Source organism: Cottoperca gobio, chromosome 11 (genome assembly GCF_900634415.1).
Source record: "Cottoperca gobio chromosome 11, fCotGob3.1, whole genome shotgun sequence".
In the NCBI taxonomy this organism is placed as follows: domain Eukaryota; kingdom Metazoa; phylum Chordata; class Actinopteri; order Perciformes; family Bovichtidae; genus Cottoperca; species Cottoperca gobio.
This window is the reverse complement of record NC_041365.1, coordinates 5,445,137-5,464,763: the sequence shown is the minus strand read 5'-3', so window position 1 is coordinate 5,464,763 and position 19,627 is coordinate 5,445,137. Positions and strand designations below refer to the sequence as shown.

Sequence of the window (19,627 nt, the reverse complement as noted above, 5' to 3'; positions counted from 1 at the left end):
ATCCCCTGACTGTCAGCAGTATGCAGGACTCGTCCTCTCAGACCTTACGTCAGCCCGGACTCTTTAACAGGCTGTCATCCCCGGTCCGGACGCAGACAGAGGTGCACGGAGATGACAGCGACGGGACGAGGATGTAGCACACCTGGGGCGAGCGGGCATGTCGCGCGATTAAATCAGGACTAATTCTGGATTCAATGCATTTGCTGTTCCTCACCAGTGATGAGTTGGCTCCTGTTGTGGATTCTAACTGCAGCCGGGATTCAACAGGTGGGATGCAGGATACATATTTTAAAAAGTCTTTTTTTAATGAGCAATCTGCATACTCACTTTCAAGGTGCAGAGGAGCAGTGAGGTTAATATTATTCAGAAAATGTGCATCTCTATTACCCATTTAGAAGTGTCAGTGTTCCTAGATAACACTTGAAAAGCGACTGACTTACAGTGTGTTTGTACTTCACAGTAAGTTTTAGTGACTTCTAATTTTTAAAGTTTTTGTTTTTTTCTATAGAGTATTTGTAAAGCTTGTATCCCTGCAAGTTATCCTTGGCAAGTTTATAGTAACCACGTTGTTCTTCAAGGCAACATAAATTAATGTAATGGCTTCAACAATTAGTTGGCTGTAGATCTGTATATGTGGCGAAGTCAGTGCAGCCTGTGGAAAGTGTTCTTGACTTGTGACAGGGTAAGCTTGATTAAATGGACTGACTAACCTGGACTCCATTATTCCCTCTAAATGTTTCTGAAGATAAGTCGTTTTGTCATCAATCATCCCGGAGGTTAAACTTGCAGTGTGAGATGCTGGCAGTTTCCACACTGCAGCTTCACTTTCCAGCGTGTGCTATATTTTAGTGCCACCTCGTGGTTATAGAGGAAACAGCTTTTTTTAAATGGCTTCGTTAACGTTTTCCTTTATCATCTATCTTCCCCCCCTCCCCCCCCCCCATAATCTATCATCTTTTGGGAAATTAGATGTTTGGGTAAAATAAAAAAAACAGTGATTTATTAATAAAGAAGACATTTGCCGGTTGTAAGACATTTTAGCAACTGGAAAATTAATTAATTTCCTTCGCATAATATCCACCAACATTGTGATATTGAGTGAACATGATCATTTATTTTATTTTATTTAAAAAATGTCCTATAGTAGTGCTATTTCTCTAATCCTTCCTACTTTCATGACTTTAAAGTATGAATATGTTTCTTAAACGTCAGAAGCTTTTAGAGGGAAATTTAACAAAACAGTATCGCAGTGACAGTTTGTCCATTTCCCCTTGGTCTTTTTGGAAAATAAATGTTTTTCAAATGTTTCCCCTCTTCCCTGAGGAAGGGTTTGTCCAGAACAGAGGTCAAACGTTCAAACCAGCAGGGGAAGGAGGTTATCAGTCCTTACTATCAACAGAAAAACACCATCATCATCATCATCATCATCAATGAGGACAGCAAAGTCACACTGGGAAACGTTAAAAGAGAAGACAATATTGAAGGATTACGTCAAGAATATCTAAATGTATGAAATCAGAATACTTTGAGATCACTAAATTAGTTCTTGATGTCTTGCTCAAGTTTTCTTAAATATCTTTTTCTCTCATTTTTTTGCCCTTTTACTTCGCCAGAGATTAAATACTTATAATAAAATTTAAATACTTAAATAAAATCATGCAGAATTTAGTCAGCAAAGATGAAGGATTCAAGGCTTATGATTGTATTAGGCTTTCCCCGTGTTTTTAAAATGAATTTATCAAACATCCACCTCTCTCCGCTCTCCTGTCTTTGTTAGAGTGATGGACAGCTTTTCTTTTTCTTCCTTCTCTGTAAATTAGCCTAATAACTCGAGGCTAAATGAACTCCTTTGAGGAATGCCACTGTGACACGGCTATGATTAAAACTCATTTATCTGCATTAGCTTTCAACTCTGTGCACACCAGTTATTAATATGAACATAATTCCATTGAAGTGCAAAGAACAAGCTCAGGGATATGACACAGGGTACGGCTCGCATAAGATGATTAAGCACGTTTCCTCAAAATTAATTGCGAGTTAAGTGTGCATGCATGTACGCGTGTGTGTGTGTGCATGTGTGTGTGTATTTCATGGATCAGTAGCTCCTTACTAAAGCGCAGAGCTCTGAACATATGAATGAAATGATGATTTATGAGTATACAGGCAATATTGGACCTCCAATGTAGTTTGCCTCCCTGTCTAGACCCGTGTGGCAATTATGATGGACATGGTGTCTGCAAAAGGGTTCAATGTGTCTTAATCACTAACTCTGTTATTATTATTTTAATGTGAGTTGAGGGAAAATTGACATCTTCTATTTTTGCCAAAAAAAGTTCCATATTAGTTTTAAGGATTTATATTTGTGTCAACTTTTCTTTGCATAAGAAGCACATCTCTGTGTCTCTCTCACTGGATGACGACCCAGAAACAATCTTCTGCCATTTTTCTCAAGCACGCCACGTTCTCCAAACAAGCAGAGTGTCTAAAAGGATGTAATCCGCTGTCAGAAAAACACATTCTAAATCAATGAAGACATGCTTCCTCTGCTGAGACTTGTGCACCGTCTGTCCAAAACTAACCTTTAAGTGCTAGGCTGTTAATGTGGCACATGTGGACTGCTTCAGTGAGAACATCTGCTTGTAAGAGCCACAGAGCTGTTAACTGTGTGATCTTGGCTTCACAGAGCTGCTTGTAAGAGTCAAAACACACTGAGGGGGGGGAGGGCGCTGATTAAGTTTCATTGGCAGGATTTTGTTACAGCTCAGCACAGTTGCAGATTTGAAATATGATGATGGAACACTTCCAGAGTGTTAAGTGCATACAAGGAGAGACTATGTCATTGATTTAAAACGATTATCTCCACTGGGTGTTTAATACGTTTTTATAACCTTTATTGATTTATTGCACAACATGAACAGACTGTCACGTGTTTCACCAGCGTAGGTGTTTCAGAGCATTAGAAAGCAGCAGCTCTCTGAGACAGGGTTACCAAAGAGGGCGAGGTATATCAAATAATTCAGGATTAAGGATATTAAGAATATTGATTGACCACATGGGGTCAAATACATATAATATGTAATAAAAGATGACATTTTGATTTTGCAAAAACAATGTAAGAGTAGCTACTAAAGCCTGAAGCTTGAAGGTTCATTCATGATGGTACAGAGATGAATTGATTGCATAATGAGAAGGTCATACCGTGTCTAAAAATATTTTATTTTAGTGAAATTTGCTGGTTAAACTCTAACTTTCCTCTCCCCAGGCCTACTCCCAGAATTCCACTGCCATGCCGCGTGCCACAGCTGTCACATCCACAGCGGCAGACCCGTACAACCGCACGCAGTACTGCAATTGGCCCTGCGAGTGCCCAAAGGTCCCCCCTACCTGTCCGCCGGGCGTGAGCCTCCTCATGGACGGCTGTGACTGCTGCAAGGCCTGCGCCCACCAGGTGGGCGAGGTGTGCAACGAGGCAGACACATGCGACTACCACAAGGGACTGTACTGTGACTACAGCTCGGACAAGCCTAGGTACGAAAAAGGAGTGTGTGCATGTAAGTGTCACTCACCAAAACCCGACAAAACAAACAACAGATTTCACACAGCAGGTTTTAGTTTGTTTTCTGATGTATTTTAGGTTTACTGTCTACGCCGCAGCACAGACCACAGGAGGCCCGATTGTGTTTGCTGCCATATCAACACTGGTTGTCATAGCAACAACCCAGGTCTCACTTGACCAGAATACTGATTCAGTTTGATGTTGTCTGCTCGGTACCACAGGCACCAACATGCAAACTACTCCTCTGATGTTCTCTTTGTTATTTTAGTAGGCATGAGGCATTTTGACAGCATATATTTATGTCTGCTGCTCTGTGATATCCTACTGAATGAACTCACTTCAAACACACAGACAATAGTTACATGTCCACAAATGTGATGTGGATCATGTGACAATACTTTCACATAATGGACATTACAATAAGTCACTTCCAAAATGTATTTGATCATTCATAGCATTGCTATTGTGTGTTATCCTGCAACAGAAAGTCATGAATCCTACAATGTCACATACTTTTACCTCTAAGGATATTTAAATTCCTAACTATTTGGATTATAAATGCAATGACATTAATATAGCTTTCAAGTGTTTGCAGTTTGCCTTGTATATTATGTAACTGCTTGTCGTTCCTCTCTGCCAGATATGGTGGGAACAGGCTGCGAGCATGATGGCGTGATCTACCGTAACGGGCAGAGCTTCAAGCCAAGCTGTAAATATCAGTGTGTGTGTGTAAACGGGGCCATCGGCTGTGTGGGGCTGTGCACAGAGTCCCAGCCTCCGCGGGTGTGGTGCCAAAGCCCACGCCGGGTCAAAGTTCGGGGAGAATGCTGTGAGCAATGGATATGTGACGAACCCAAAAGAGGGCGCAAGACGGCGCCGCGACACGCAGTAGAAAGTAGGATGCTTTGGATATATAGACACTAGAGGAGGAGTTTATTCTGTTGAGCTTTATCTTCCAAACTCTCTTTTTTTTTTTTTACAAATCCCCATAGTGCTGCCAAATCCCAAAATTTCTTTCCAGCCCACTGAAATGCATCACATAGCAAATCATAGGAAATGCTCTTTGGATAATTGTGATAATAGATTAGTGCTAACTAACAAGTACAATAGTAGATGGATACACTTGTTTGTTTTGTTTTGATATAAGGCAGCTGCTGTGTTTGAATTCGGCAGTACAAACATCTGTAGTTATGTGAGTCCAGAAGGAACACAAGGTGTGTGTGTGTGTGTGTGTGTGTGTGTGTGTGTGTGTGTGTGTGTGTGTGTGTGTGTGTGTGTGTGTGTGTGTGTGTGTGTGTGTGTGTGCAGGGACAAACCAATCCTTTCCTGTGGAAGCCCTCACACAGTTTCTGGGTCATGTCCAGTTTCCAGTCATTTATTGCAGCAGTGCTGAGGGATCAATGTGAACGAAGATCTCTTTGTGTTGCATAAGGAGACAAATCAGATCCAGATTACAAGTCAAACACAATTCAACCATTTAGATTAAAAACAGACAGCAGGAGGTTCCTTTGCTTCTTTTGGTAACATAATACAAATGTAGGAACTGTCCTCAACTAGCCCTCAATAAAAATGTTTAAATGATCTTGTCGTCAGTTTAAATATTTACGTTGCTAACTTTATACTTAAACATCATTTTATACAGTTATTTATTTAAATATAAAACATCAAACTCAAAGTGTATCTAAAATAAACTGTAGCAGTTTGTAGACACGATCTATTTACCTCACTTCTCTATGCTGATACAGCTTCCCCTGCTGAGACCAGGAGCTGGCACAAGAACTGCATTACCCAGACTACCTCATGGAGCCCCTGCTCTAAGTCCTGTGACCGCGGCCTGTCCCTGAGGATCTCTAACGCCAACGAGCAGTGTGAGCTGGTCAAAGAGTCTCGCCTGTGCAACCTGCGACCCTGTGAGGTCGACATCACCAAACACATCAAGGTAGTAATTCTCTCTAAACAGTCAAACCCATTATTTGCATGATAAAAACCGGATGTTAAAACGGTTCCCAGACTTCACGTCTTTCTACTTTCTATCCTCCATCAGCCGGGAAAGATATGTCTGAACATCTACAGGGAAGAACTGCCCTCAAACCTCACCATCTCTGGCTGCACCAGCAGGAAGCAGTACAGGCCAAAATACTGCGGCGTCTGCACAGATGAGCGCTGCTGCATCCCCTACAAGTCCAAAACCATCGACGTAGAGTTTGAGTGTCCCAACGGGACGGGATTCACCTGGAAGATGCTTTGGGTCCAGGCCTGCTTCTGCAACCTCAGCTGCAAAAACCCCAACGACATCTTCACCGAGCTGGAGAGTTACTATAGTCACCCAGAAATCATGAACTAACATGAATCACGCTCTTTGCCTGTGTGAGGAGCCTCACTTTCTTTCAGGCTTCTTTTTCTTATGCTGTGTATTTGTATTTGGATGGATTATATACAAGGGATTTTCTTATGGTCTTTTTTTCCTATTGGAAAAATCTGTAAATATGAAACATATACGTGTCTCCGGATTGGATTCATAAAGCATGATGTGCTTTTGAAAAATATTTGAAGAACTGCTTTGCAAATGAAAACATTCAGCCAGTGAATGTGTGAAATATCAAATGCTTAATTTATTTATGTAGCTTTTTTGCATATGTAGTAACATATGCTATGTTCTTGAGATGCGTTCAAGAGCAGTCAACATTGTCTGTCTTTAAACACACACGTCAACTTAGATAATAAGGCTTTACTGTAGATGTTTTTCTTTATATTTCATGAAATTTGCTATATAATAAATGTAAATAAAGGCAGAAATGGACAGAGATGCCAAAGACAAAGCCTTATTTTAGGACTACATGTCCAAATATGCAATAACGACAGGATCAGGGAAGATCAGTTACAAGTTTTTTATTGTCATTTGTTTTTTAATAAATACAAACTGTTATGTAATTGTAATGCTTTTCTACAGCATTAGACAGTTGTGCATTGCGTCTTTACAAAGCTGTGTATGTGTTCTACAAAGCAAAATGTTATTGTAGTGCAAGTAAAATACAGGAGTAGAAGGTGTCCGGTAAGTTCTATGACTATCCTCGTGTTAACATCACCCAAAAATCCACAACCACATAGGAGCATCACGTCTAAAAAAAGAACAATTCCGTGGCACTTCTTTGTTCCATTGTGCTTGATTGCATAGAAATCATCATAAAAAACTAAAAAATAACCTTTTTGTCTGAAGCCATGATCCATTAATAAAGCATACGATGTAAAACATTTTGAATTTTGTGTTTCAGAGTGTTTTGATTAAAGACAAAGCGTACAGCCTCATTAGAATGAACTGGAAATGATGGTTTGATTCCTAAAAAGATTCAAACAAATAAAATGTTAAAATAACAGATAATATTTTAGAAAGAAAACTCAAGGATAATGGATATTGGCAGGGTGAAACAATGTTATTTGTTGTATATACATGATATACTTGAAGTCTGTCCCTTCTTTTTTCAAAGCAATGTGTGAGGCTAAACTGCCATTTTATTCATCCAAGTGCCTCCCATTCTCTCCCCACATCTACAAATCTGCTCCTACGTACAAACGACAACACTTCAGACATGGAAAATAAAGAATAAATGATCAAACAATTACAGTGAGAACAGAAAACAGTCATTTACAGTCAGGTATATTTGAAAAAGCTTTGTCAATATGGTAAAAATGGTTAAAAACGGGATGAGGGAATGCAGAAATGGAAGTTAAAACATTTTTTTTAATATGCATGAGAGATTATGAGAGATAAATGTACAAGCTGGTTTACTCGTAGCCACAGCTTACTCCGATGTTCTCTGCTTCGGTGTCCCAAAATGCTGCGTTGCCCCTAACTATACACTCACCTGACCAAGGAGCTCAGGACTATTGATAAAACAGACACATGTGACCCTGACCTCCCACTCATAAGACATCATGTGTTTTAATTTAGGCATCTCAGCTGCACTGAATAGTCTGCAGGTACAATACCAGGTAGGCTATCTTAGTGTCCCTCTCCACACCAGTGTGTATGTGCGTAGGAATGTGTGTGTCTGCGTGTCAGTTAGAGGCAGCGCAGCAGAAACCGAAGTGATCTTCAGAGGTTTGGGTGCCCGGAGAGTGAAGGTTCACTTAGCAGGACACTTCGGTGGACTTGGGCACAGCTTGGTCCACGTTGCTGTTGGTCGAGCCGTCCATGGAGTCCGTGTGGGAGCGGCCGCGCTGGTTGTCGGCTGTGTGGCTGCGGCTGCGGTTTCCCTCATTGGTGTGCGAGCGGGAGCGGTTTCCCTCACTGGTGTGGGAGCGGGAGCGGTTGCCCTCGAAGGAGGTGACGCTGGAGCCGGAGGCGGTGCGGGAGCGGACCAGGCGGGTCATGCCGGCAGATGGCACTGAGGAGAAGGAGGATTCAGTTAATGCACTGTACATTTACTCAAGAACATTTCTGAGGTACTTCATTTCATGCTTTAAGAGGGAAATGCTGTACTTTTCAACCCTTTAATTACTCGTTTCTGTGCAGATTAAAATTTCAAAACCTATAATGAACCTACAAAATATAATTTATTGTTATAAAACTATATATAAAATAGCTGGAAACAGTTCAATCTTGACCAACTACAACATTCAGATGCTGTTTATATATCTGAAATGAATAGTGTAATATATACAACCATAACTGTGACACAGGCCATTTGTACCTAAATAGTGGGAACTTTTAATTCCATAATTTAAGTACATTTTACTGCTAATGATAAGAGTCACATGCTTTTCCTGAAATTCAGTTTTGAATACAGGGTTTTTACTCGAGTGGTGTTACTTTTAACCTGACTACTTCTCCCACTGCTGTTCTCTGCACACTGTAGTACAACAAACATCTGGACCTTAGGCTGAGTTCAAGTTACCCCCCAGTGAGTACATGGATCGTTGTGAGTGAGTGATGTCTTGAATACTTACTGTATCCCATGCCCTGAATGAAGTACTTGAAAGCTTCTGTCAGTTTGCCAGGCTGCAGAGAAAGAAAACACAAGTAGGGAGATAATTAGTTCTCTTGTCATTAATTACCACATGTGTTTACATAACATTGACAGACTCAATCTCTCATCCAGCAGTTTACGGCTCACGGTCTGAAATATGACAGCTGCTATGAGCAGGTGCTGCACAGGATGGAGGATTACAACCTGACAACTGTGGTTCATGTCTGCCACTTGCTAATGCTCTTAAGTGCAACCTTCTTATGTCACCCCCCCCCCCCATGCACCGATTATCCAGCCCTCTGCTCGACAACATTACACACTGATGTCACACAAACACAGACGTACACACCTGGTCAACCTGGGGCATGCCTCCGCAGTCAGCCATCTGGAGAGAGGAGGGGAAACACAAAAGAGGACATTAGCATTTAGCATGTTGCCGCTTGTACATTCCCGCAGCGGTGGACACACGCCATTACCCCCCATTACACTCGACACGTCCCATTTGAACACGCCAAACACCTTGTCCCTGCTACCTCAAGACCCTGAACAGTTAACCCCAATAAATGGTGCCCATTTTAGCTCGAAGAGCCATTTGGTTTCAGTTGTAGATCATAAAAGGTTGCCATGGGCCAACACAAGTGGGTCAGTTGCACCAAATTGTGTCGTAAGAGGCGATATGCTTGCGCACGTCGCCTCTGAGGAGGCATTCAGCTTTCCTACCCCTGGTTAATATATCACTAGATAAATGCTGAGCCACTGGAATCTTATCAGCCGATTCATTTCCACCAAGGCTATTATAATCTGAATGAGGATATGGGGCAGGAGGTGGAGTAGGGGGCAGGACGGAGGGAGAAAAACAGGCATGTTTACCTTAAGCAGGGTAGTCTTTGTTGGGTCCAGCTTGGTGTTGCACTCGACCTGTAGGTACAAAGTAAACATTTATTCAGTAAAGTATATTATATGATAAGTTATCATATTTTGCAGGTTGAAAATGTAAATTGCTTTGGCTAAAATAATGGGAAATCAAACATAACATTATTTAAACTTGAATTTTAAAAGTAAGGTTTTAATGTATCACTAATAATCACTAGTTATGGCTCATACTTCCGAACAAATCAGTCATGGTCTTTGTGGGATTTGGGGAGCCACCCCGAGCTACGAACAGTAACAGTCACACAATTCTCACACCTTTAACAGATTAAAACTACTTCTCTTCCCAACTTTGTTCTTGCCTACGTCATGTTATACTATTGTTCTTAAGCATTTAATCTTGCGTATCTCTTTGGCTTTAGCAGGTGACTGGAGTGAATGGAAACCACGTTTTGCTGGGTTAACGGTTGGGGAAAGTCTAATCATTAGCATTGGAGTCTTGTTGTTAACGGCTGTGTGAATGACAGATTGTGTCTCAACTCACCACAGCCTCCACAGCAGGAGAGCTGTCGCCAACCACCAGCAGTGAGTGGCACCTGGATAAGGGAGACGCATGCAATTACAAATCAGCATTGGTGATATATTATATTTTTACTATAAGCAGGTGATGTTGCTGATTGTTGCTTGATGACGACTCACTTGAGGGTTCTGACGCTGCTTCCAGGGATCGGCCTCTCAATTTCCAGATCTCGCCGACTGTAGAGACAGACATATGTTATAGAAAATGTTTATGTCTATTTTCATTATTATCTCTATTTAGTTGGTGTTTTTCTCGACTTTTTTGTGTTTTCTTTACCTTTCGTAAGACTTGACAAAGAGGTGCAGGTTAAACTGGTTCATGTCGTTCATGATGTGGTGGCGATATGTTCCGATCATGTCCTGGTTGTTGTGGATCTCCTCCTGTTGTGACCAAACACATAATCTGTTTAACTCACTGAGACCTAAAGACTAACAACAAAGAACAGCTCTGTAACACAAAGAGAATTTGAATCTGTACCTTTCCAAAGAGGTGGGAGATGATAATTTCAGGCATGGCATGGGTCCAGCCGCTGATCTGAAGACATAAATACAAAATGTACCTTTAATGCAGCGCTATTAGTTTCCTGATAATTATTTTTTAAATGTTTTGTGTGTGTATGTTTTAGCTGTTAATGTGCGTTACCTTGTGTGCAGCCCAGTCCATCCATCCCTCAGCACATGGGTTGATGTTGATGAGCAGCAGCCCCTCTATCATTTTCGGGTAGTCCAGCTAAAATACACACAACATGAAATCGGTGATTTATTAATGTAACACACACTGCTGCATTTATCTTAATATACATGCAAAACCCTGGTTGCTCTCTCTTCAAGCTGCCAATATTTGTGGTGTATTTGAACATCTCAATATGTGTTAGTCTCATAAAGGCATGCTTTGGATTAGTCTTGGTTATTTTTACGATTTTAGACAGCTCTTGGAATCCAATGTTAATTTTGCATGCAATGTATTTTAACAATTAATCGATTATCAAAATATTTACATGATTGCATCCAATTTCTTTCCCCATTATTTTATATTTGAATTTCTGTTTAATTCTAATTGTGTAATATATTCTGTGTTACAAAGAGGCTTTCCTGGACATTTTAAGTAAAATAAATACATAAAACTTGATTTAGTTAGAGAGGCGGCGGCAGCAAAGAGTTAAAAGTTGTATCTTTGTCAGCCTTGTGTCAACAGAGTGAGACTTCCTACTGAGCACAGTGTTAGTGTCGAGCTGATCTAGAACATTCCTGAGGCTTTTATGGTTCAGCAGGCTCAAGCAATAAGCAGCGTTATAGAGCCAAAATCAGCAAAAAGAAGAAACATTAGCTGGCTGTGTTAATCCTAAAATCATTAATTTAATCATTATTAAGCCTGATGGAGAGGGGATGGGGGAGACTTACAGCGAATCTGGTCAGAATGTAGGCCCCGGCTCCAATGCCCATTCCAATAACACTCTTCAGCCTGAGGTCAAACATATACGGGTACTGTTAGAACAACAGGTTAGAAAAACTCTTAAATTTGAGTGTGAAGTGTCAGTGTGAAAACTGCAGCTTAAGTTACCCAAAGTGCTTCAACACCAGTGGGAGGGTCTCGGAGACCTGGTCCATAGAAGGGTACTCGTATCTGAAAAACCAAAAGCATATTGTTCAAATTAATAGTTAACAATTTAAAAATAGCCATTATCTAATCACCGGTCTATATTGCTCCGTGTTGTTGATATCAGTTTGTAATAACCATCTGTGTTTCACCATCTGTTTTCATATCATGTTCAACTCAGGTAGTGTTAACATGAGGCAAAGTCCCACCAGCAAAGCAGAGATTAGGCAAAACGAGATAAACACCTGTCCCTCCAACATACTTGTCAATTTAGGTCATCTTAAGTATATCCGCGGTGATTGACCTACCTGCCGAGTCAAAGCTCACAGACAGCTTGACATAAATTAAGTGCTTGCTTGTGTGTGTGTGTTTGTGCTTCCCTGGCTCACCCAGTGGAAAAGGTGTTAGCTCCCTCATGCTGCCCAGGGGCATCAACGTGGCAAACAGCAAAGTGCTGCATGATCTCTGTCATGTCCTCATGGTTGAAGAGTGTGTCCCAGCAGGTTTTGTCTGGAAAACAGTCGAAGGAGAAGAAGGTGGAGGCGGATGAGTGATACATGGCCGATAAGTAACCGGAGAATAAGTGTAAGATTTGTTCGATTTTGTATAACATGCATTTGTTGTGCCTTACAATATTTGACACTATCCATCAGTAAGATTGGAAGAGTTTAGATAATGTAATGTAATAGAGTCAATAATATAGAGTTAGCTGACTGAACCTAATCTGGACCCACGTGGTATGGTAATTTAAAACACCCCATGGCTTTAGGCACAACAACAGATGTTTCACGAACATTGAGCTGAATAAGGAGCCAAGCTTACGGTTCAGCCCAATGTCATGGAAGGTGAGGATGACTGGTCGGTCACCCTTGGGAACACCCTTCATTGTACAGCGGACTCTTCCATGAGGAGTCTCCACGTCATGCTCCTATAGATGCGGAAATAAATTAGCAAAATTAGCATCAAATGTGTGAATGAAAAACAATTTAACAACATCCCAAGTAAACAAATCAAGGAATTCTGCTGTAAGCTAAAAAGATTTTAAAAATATGTTACACCTCAACATTATATTCAGTATCTGAGGGATATGTCAAACCTAATTACGCATCCCACATTGCATTTTAAATGCATGTTAAACGTATAACATATAATTACCAAATGATCTTTATCTTTAATGATGCATTCACTAAATGTTTCATTGTATGCATTTTCTGTATGTTTTTTTTTACTACTCTACAAACAAACTACAAACATTACAAAGATCTTCCACTTATTAAAATCCAGTCCATTCCTTAATAAGCCACAAAACAGAAAACTATTCTCTTTCAGCGCTGACACCTGTTCTACACCTCCAGCAGGGAGCATAATCCCCCCAATGTACTGGAAACTACTCAGCACAAACATTTCAATAAAGCCTTTAGTGTACTTACGCTGACTTCAATTTCAGCAACAATCATTTCCACATCAGAATCATCCAAAACCATGTTTGCAGGCGAGGAGTTTAACGCTGCTCGCTACTGAATAAAGTGTAGTCGCAGTGGCTCCCTGAGCAATACCTCCAAATGTTAGTAAGCCTCTGAAGTTGTTTAGCCCTGCTCTGGGAGCTGTGTTTTATACCCCCACTGCTTACCAGTTGGCCTAAGCTCCTGGCCTCCCATAGTGCCTTGCATGTTGGTCAAAACAAGCTAACTCTAGATGGAGATCCCTAAATTGGATCAACCAATGTCAGACAGAGGGGCATTGGCTACTGTGTTGACATGATGAGTAAATATGTGTGTGTGTGTGTGTGTGTGTGTGTGTGTGTGTGTGTGTGTGTGTGTGTGTGTGTGTGTGTGTGATCCGTGAAAAAACATGGTGAGTTCATGAGGGAGGGGAATTCAACATAGCAGCAAATGCTGGAAGGAGTTAAACAAAGACTTTTAATCAGTCATAAATATTTCCTAAAAACACCCCATAAACAGCCAGTGCTTATAAAACCAGTGTTTCAATATAAAAGCTTTACATGTTGTTAATTATTAAGATGTGTGTGTATTTGAAGAATTGTATATATATATATATATATATATATATATATATATATACATATATATATATATATATATATATATATATATATATATATATATATATATAAGATATACACTCTTGATCCCTGACTTGTAGGTCAAGCACAATGTTCAAGATGACCTATTGGATAGTTTTCAAACCAGTTTTGACTGCATGGGATCCGCCCTTGACACATTTAACCTATTCACTGCACGGCAGCACCTAAGGATTCACCTACGCCTCTACTGAGTGCACTGAAGCACGTCGCAGGATACACAGGCATGGTAATCCTGCTACACAACATGTGGGCATGTAAGTGCATATGCAATCACTTTGAATGTCAGAGGTGAAGCCACAATATCGCCACGCTCAACTAATCCTATGTCACAAATTGTTGGAATATAAACAATATCTAACACTTGCCCTTTTTTGCCCTGTCGTCTAACATGACAGTGTGACACCATAGTAAGTCAAACAGCTGTTAAAGGCAAAGCTCTTGCAAAAGCTTAGTGAAAGATCAAGCTTTTTCAAGAAGACCCATAACCTCTGATCTTTCAGATTGGAGCCACTACGTTTGAGGTCAATGCATTTTTCTTCATACAAGAACAGTAATTTATTTGTCTAAATGTGTGTGTCTGAGCGCTGTCCAAGAAGCTGAGAGACCCCCAGACTCAGCAGCACCCATATACCATTCAAAATGTGTGTGTGTGTGTGTGTGTGTTTGTCAATATGCTGGAGAGAAAAGGGTTGATGCACTGTAGCTGTGTCATCTGTCCAAAGTGTGTTTCATCACTCTCAGTAGACTGAATTAGTGAATGCCCAATTAGATTTCAGTTCTAATAAAATCACAGCGGATGAAAGGTCATCACTGTGATGGATGAGCCACTGCAACAACTGTTGTTAGTGGCAGATTATTTATTTTAATCCACCACTAGATGGTACCAAACAAGCTAAAATAATGAGATATAGAATAAATAAAAACATCTGTATATACACAACCAGTAATAGGAATCATGTGTCGACATAAATGATAAATGCTGGATCGTATTTCTTGTGTCTGCAAACATACCTTGATAACGAGCTGCTGCACAGCCTCTCTCAGGCCCTGCAAGGAAAGAACAGTGTAATGAAAATACAAAACTAATGTAATTACATTGCAACATGCTATAATCTAATATTGTGAGGGCGCCATCCTGTCACTGAATGTATTTTCACATCCATATGACCTCCGTCACATGAGGCACCGAGTATAATTTTAACTGCACAACTTTGTAGTTGTAGAACAAAGATCAGCTTGTGCTGCAGAGAAACTTTCACACAAAACTACTACTACTACTCATGTAAGTGAAACCTATGAAATGTAAGAAATATACAGTTCTAGAGAATGTGAGACTTTAGTATTTTGTAAACTATCAATTATCTTCACTTGTGGCTGATATGGCCATGATTGGAAAACATGGAGAATATGGTACATTTGTCTGCTTATTAGTTAGTTAGTGTGATATCTAACATTATTACTTTGATGGCTCAACTTTCTGTCAGAAAATTGTCAGAAATTAAAAGGAGGGATATATAGTAAGTAATTCATAATCATGTTTGTGTATTTCTTAGTGAACAGCACCTTTGGTTTTCATTACAATGTGCACAAATTCTTATATGCAGCAATCTGATTACAGCACAGATGTACTAATGAGTTACACAAGCAACCTCGTCAGGTATAACTGATGCAAAGCTGAGCAATATTGGACTCAAGCAGTTTTCTGAGAAATCTTTTCAAACACTGTTTGTCTTGGCTCTGCTCAGAATACACACCGGCAGTTCCTTGTCGACCAGCAGGGGTTTGGACTCAACAACCTGGATGTCATCCATTTCAAAGAGCAGCAGAGCCTGTAGGCATCAGAGAGATCAGAGTAGTTAGTGAGTGACTGGTTCAACCTGTGTTTGAGCCTCTCCAAATGGAAAAGGTTGTATTGTATAATGTGTGGGAAAAAGGCTTGGTAAAACTGGCTGACCTGCAGACAATCAAATGACAGACAATGTTTCTTATTCACACAAAGCTCATAAAAAAAAAGAATACTGATCGCACTCACGTGCACTCACGTGCACTCACGTGCACTCACACCCACACAGTCACAGGAACATGCAGAGACTAGCACTGTGATCTGCACTAACATGTGGACCACATAACGGGCCACACCTGTGAACCGCTAACACACACACACACACACACACACACACACACACACACACACACACACACACACACAGACAACCTGGCAGACAGGATACACAGGTGGGGGGATAGAATAAATGTGATTTCTGAGTAATTCTCACAATACTGAAACATATCTAAAACACTCTGTTGTGGCCCTAAATGTCTACACATGCTTTTTGAAGACAGAGGACTCACAGTACTGAAAAATGAAGCAGTCCCTCCCTGATAATCGTTTCAAGATTGGGGAGCATATTTAAAAAGAAAAAAAGAGGGGTATGCGAACAAAAAGAGACTGAGAAAGGCACTGTGAGGAAAAGAACTAAAGGAAAAGGGGGGGGGGTTGTGCTGTGGGTCATAATGCTGGAGGATAGCGGACAGGCTGCGACTCTGCATGCAAATGAAATTAGCCATTTAAAAGGGCTCTTTGTGCACTGGCACCGGTGGCTCCTGAGAGCCAGGGGCCTGCCCTCCTCTCTCCCCCTGCTGAAGGGTGGCCTTTACTGACCCACACACACAGGAAGCAACACACACCCAGGGTTCCATCAATACACCCCAGCTCTCTGGCTCTGTGCTTGTCTTGGTTTCTGGTTGGTTGCCATGTTTGCCCTTTCCAGACTGATTCCATCTGTTTTTCTGCTCTATGTCTTTCCGTGTGTCTTAGTATACAACCACAGCAGATAACTAATCAACATCGACCTACAGGATTGCAACATGGCCGTCCGAGCGAGGAGGTCTTTTAGAGGAAGCGATTCATTACATTTCAAATGTGGAGATGTCTGGCAGAACACGCCCTGGGCAAACACACACACACAAATGCTCCTCTGACTGGGGAGAACAGAGACCGGAGCCAGCCGGATCTCACAATAGCTCAGAGGAAGAGGAGTATCAAACAACAGGTTCATTTTTCTGCTGAGGCCTTCAAAAACATGGCCGCCATCGCACTGCAGGAGCTTTGTTGAAGAGGACAAGAGATCAGCCTCCACTGAGATTCCGCAGCCACGTGAGAGAAGTCACGTTCATGGTTTTAAAAAAAATGCATCAACGTGGGGGAATCCTCTAAGCCTATTTGCAAACACTGCTATGTAAAACCAAACTAGAGAGCTCCTTACCAACAAAAACAGAGTGCTGACTCCCTCTGTACTTGGCCACCATCACCACCTGTTAGCAAGTTGGCTAAGACAAATAGGTCACCTGCTGTTTACACCAGCTGTGGGTCTCCAACTGCTCACCTTGCTGAGTTAATGTTTCACTTGGTCAAGAGGAGTGGAGGGAGGGAGGTGCTTTAGTTTAACCCCACAGGATCTTAATGCCAAACATAGATGTAAAGTTAGATATTGACATAGGAGAACATTGCTACATTCAACACATACATATAAATGATGAAGAGTTTTATGTTGTGACTCAACAATATATTAAAAAGAGAAGTTAGGTTTTTGCAGTGCATCTTTTTCTCACAGGGGTTTTATGTTGCTGCTGCAGCAGGGGGCTCTCTTTTAACTGGCTTCACTCCAAAACTGGCTTGGAGTCATTGACAACAGAAACACATTATCTTTAACCAAGTCCAACCAGTTCCTACATGCTTATTCCCTATTGAAATTTGTGAGGGTATTTTCCTTTCTTGTCGTAGCTGTGGGGAAGAAAACAAACTATTCACTGAAACAGCTTTGACCTGGCAGAAGTGAAACAGTGTTACGCAATCATGAACAGGAAACAGAGGGAGGGCATAGGCTCGGGACGATCTGAAATGTGTAGCCCAAAATCAGCTGCATAACAAAGAATACAGTTTCAATACTTTTCGGTGAAATACTGGCCGGGACATGAATTGGAAATAAACATAATTTGTGGCCTGACAACATACACGATAATAAAGCCTTCACATATGTGCTCTTACTGTCCATTGATAATCCATTAGTCTTTCAAGCGTTGACAATAACCATAACTTTCCTGATTAGGTTCTATTTGTTGATTCCTGAAAAGCAGACTTTTTGAAAATCCAATGTTTTCAATTGACAGCAAAATAATGTGGCTTGAGCTTTGGAGGAAAACAACAACACTGATGCGGGCCTATGTAACACATTAGAGCTTGTTTTTCCCCGGTAGATCCAGAGATATGACACACTACTTTAAACTAGAAAATCCACGTTACAAAACAGCATGAGCTCAAACTCGTTCTCTGTTCCCTGAGAGAGAGAAACATATGTACTGATTAGATTTGGACAGCGAGTCTCAATATTAGGGAGCCAGGATCAAGGCCAGGCCCTTCTTCCTCCATTGCCTCCATATAGTTTTAAATCCACAAGCCCGTGGCTTCCATCTGCAGAAACAATGATTGCTTCCCTAATCTTTGGGAACTCACTTAATCTGTCAAATCCCTGGTTCTGAAATATCAGCACGGCGGCAGCAGGCCTGCCGTACTAAGCTGTCATAGACCTACATTTTCAGATTGTACGAGATATCAAAATGCGGGTGTCTCCATTGCTACAGTTAGTTGTTGAGTGGGGGTCATGGTGTTTTGAGGGGATCACACCATCACCGGTTCAAGCAGCTGTATCTCCTGTATCACCAGCAGACCTTCTAAAATCAGGTTCATAATCTTTTAGAGGATTGAAGACTGGATTTTACTCAACATTAGAATAAGCTGGGAAAATAAACACAGCCTTAAAAGAGGTCAGGACTCAGGATGCAGTGTTGTTTGGTAACAATGGAGGATGTGCTTTATCTGTTGGCAGACTGTAATTAATACCTTATGTTAATAGACTACCTTTTTCATATTTTGACTTAGCCAGTTGCAAGCACTATCCCATCCCCCTGCCCACACCCACATGCATGTTTTTCTTTGTTTTCTTAATATAATGGCTAGGAATCAAAGAGGATTTATTACGCAATTATGTCTCTCGTAATATTTGCAACATTTGCCTTAAAAGCGTCCTGCTTCTCGTGTGTGTGCGTGCTTCCAACGTCACTGTGTGAAAAGTATGTTGATCTATGATCAAGTTCTTGTAGCTGCTTACATGTTACACACAGTTTTTTCCTATCTTACAATAAAACAGTCACATAGTTTTAGAAATATACAAAAACATAAAAATGCTCTCCCAAAAAGTACACGTAATAACTTGTTTTGCATTTCCTAAATTTGCACAAAAACACATTCTGATATATATTTGAAATGTTTTGACATTTTCTATTACTTGTAGTCGAATAACATTGGCACATATGAACTGCAAAAGTATAACGTTAAAAAAAGGAAGCTTCCAAACAGGAATAACAACGTGCGCAAACATGCTCCGAAACTAACAACAAACAACTGGGAAGTAAGCGCCCAGTTCCTTACAGACTAATGAAAATACTCAAATGTCATTTCGTCCTGAAACCTACCTGTGGATTAAACTTCTGATTGTCCTGAGACGAACACTCCTGAAATGAAAAAAGTCCACAAAAACTTTTTTTCTCTTAATAGCGCAAATTGTTGCGGTGACAAAAGCGTTGCTTTGTTTATAACGTGCAGCGCAAGGCGGCTGTATGAGGGAATTTTATAAAGCCTTGAGGGTGTGCAGCCCGGCCCCCTTTCCCCTGTTGCTCTCTCTATTGGACAGCCTGACTATTTCCAGCGGTTGCATGATGAGGAAGCTGATGACAGTGACTCTTGGGTGAAATGCTCGAAATGAGTCCCTTTCCCACTTTATGATATATCACCAACACTCATAGTATTACCAAACTGCCTGTGGATTCATAGGGACTTCTGTGGATTTATTAAACCCCTGCAATGTTCCTCACTTTTCTAAAAAAATTACTTTTTC

General features: G+C 40.9%; 2 protein-coding genes across 3 annotated transcripts; one reads left to right on the top strand and one right to left on the bottom strand.

Moving 5' to 3' along the window:
- ccn4a (cellular communication network factor 4a) lies at positions 1-6,641 on the top strand. The gene is made up of 5 exons (XM_029442633.1): positions 1-267; positions 3,263-3,551; positions 4,197-4,451; positions 5,302-5,495; positions 5,601-6,641. The coding sequence occupies exons 1-5, from the start codon at positions 220-222 to the stop codon at positions 5,898-5,900; spliced, it is 1,086 nt and encodes a 361-aa protein (XP_029298493.1). The 5' UTR covers positions 1-219; the 3' UTR covers positions 5,901-6,641.
- On the bottom strand, positions 6,431-19,357 carry ndrg1a (N-myc downstream regulated 1a). Of its 2 annotated transcripts, XM_029442631.1 has the most exons (16): positions 19,206-19,357; positions 15,428-15,502; positions 14,685-14,720; positions 12,392-12,497; positions 11,959-12,079; positions 11,534-11,596; positions 11,374-11,434; positions 10,616-10,702; positions 10,451-10,507; positions 10,250-10,353; positions 10,093-10,149; positions 9,938-9,989; positions 9,394-9,441; positions 8,873-8,908; positions 8,504-8,555; positions 6,431-7,941 (listed from the first exon to the last, which is right to left on the bottom strand). In XM_029442631.1, exons 2-16 carry the CDS (start codon positions 15,482-15,484, stop codon positions 7,685-7,687), a joined length of 1,194 nt encoding a protein of 397 aa, XP_029298491.1. In that variant the 5' UTR covers positions 15,485-15,502; positions 19,206-19,357; the 3' UTR covers positions 6,431-7,684. The 2 variants fall into 2 exon arrangements, with proteins under 2 accessions (XP_029298491.1, XP_029298492.1); XM_029442632.1 differs by lacking the exons at positions 14,685-14,720; positions 15,428-15,502; positions 19,206-19,357 and adding an exon at positions 13,000-13,068.
- Positions 19,358-19,627: the final 270 nt, after the last annotated feature.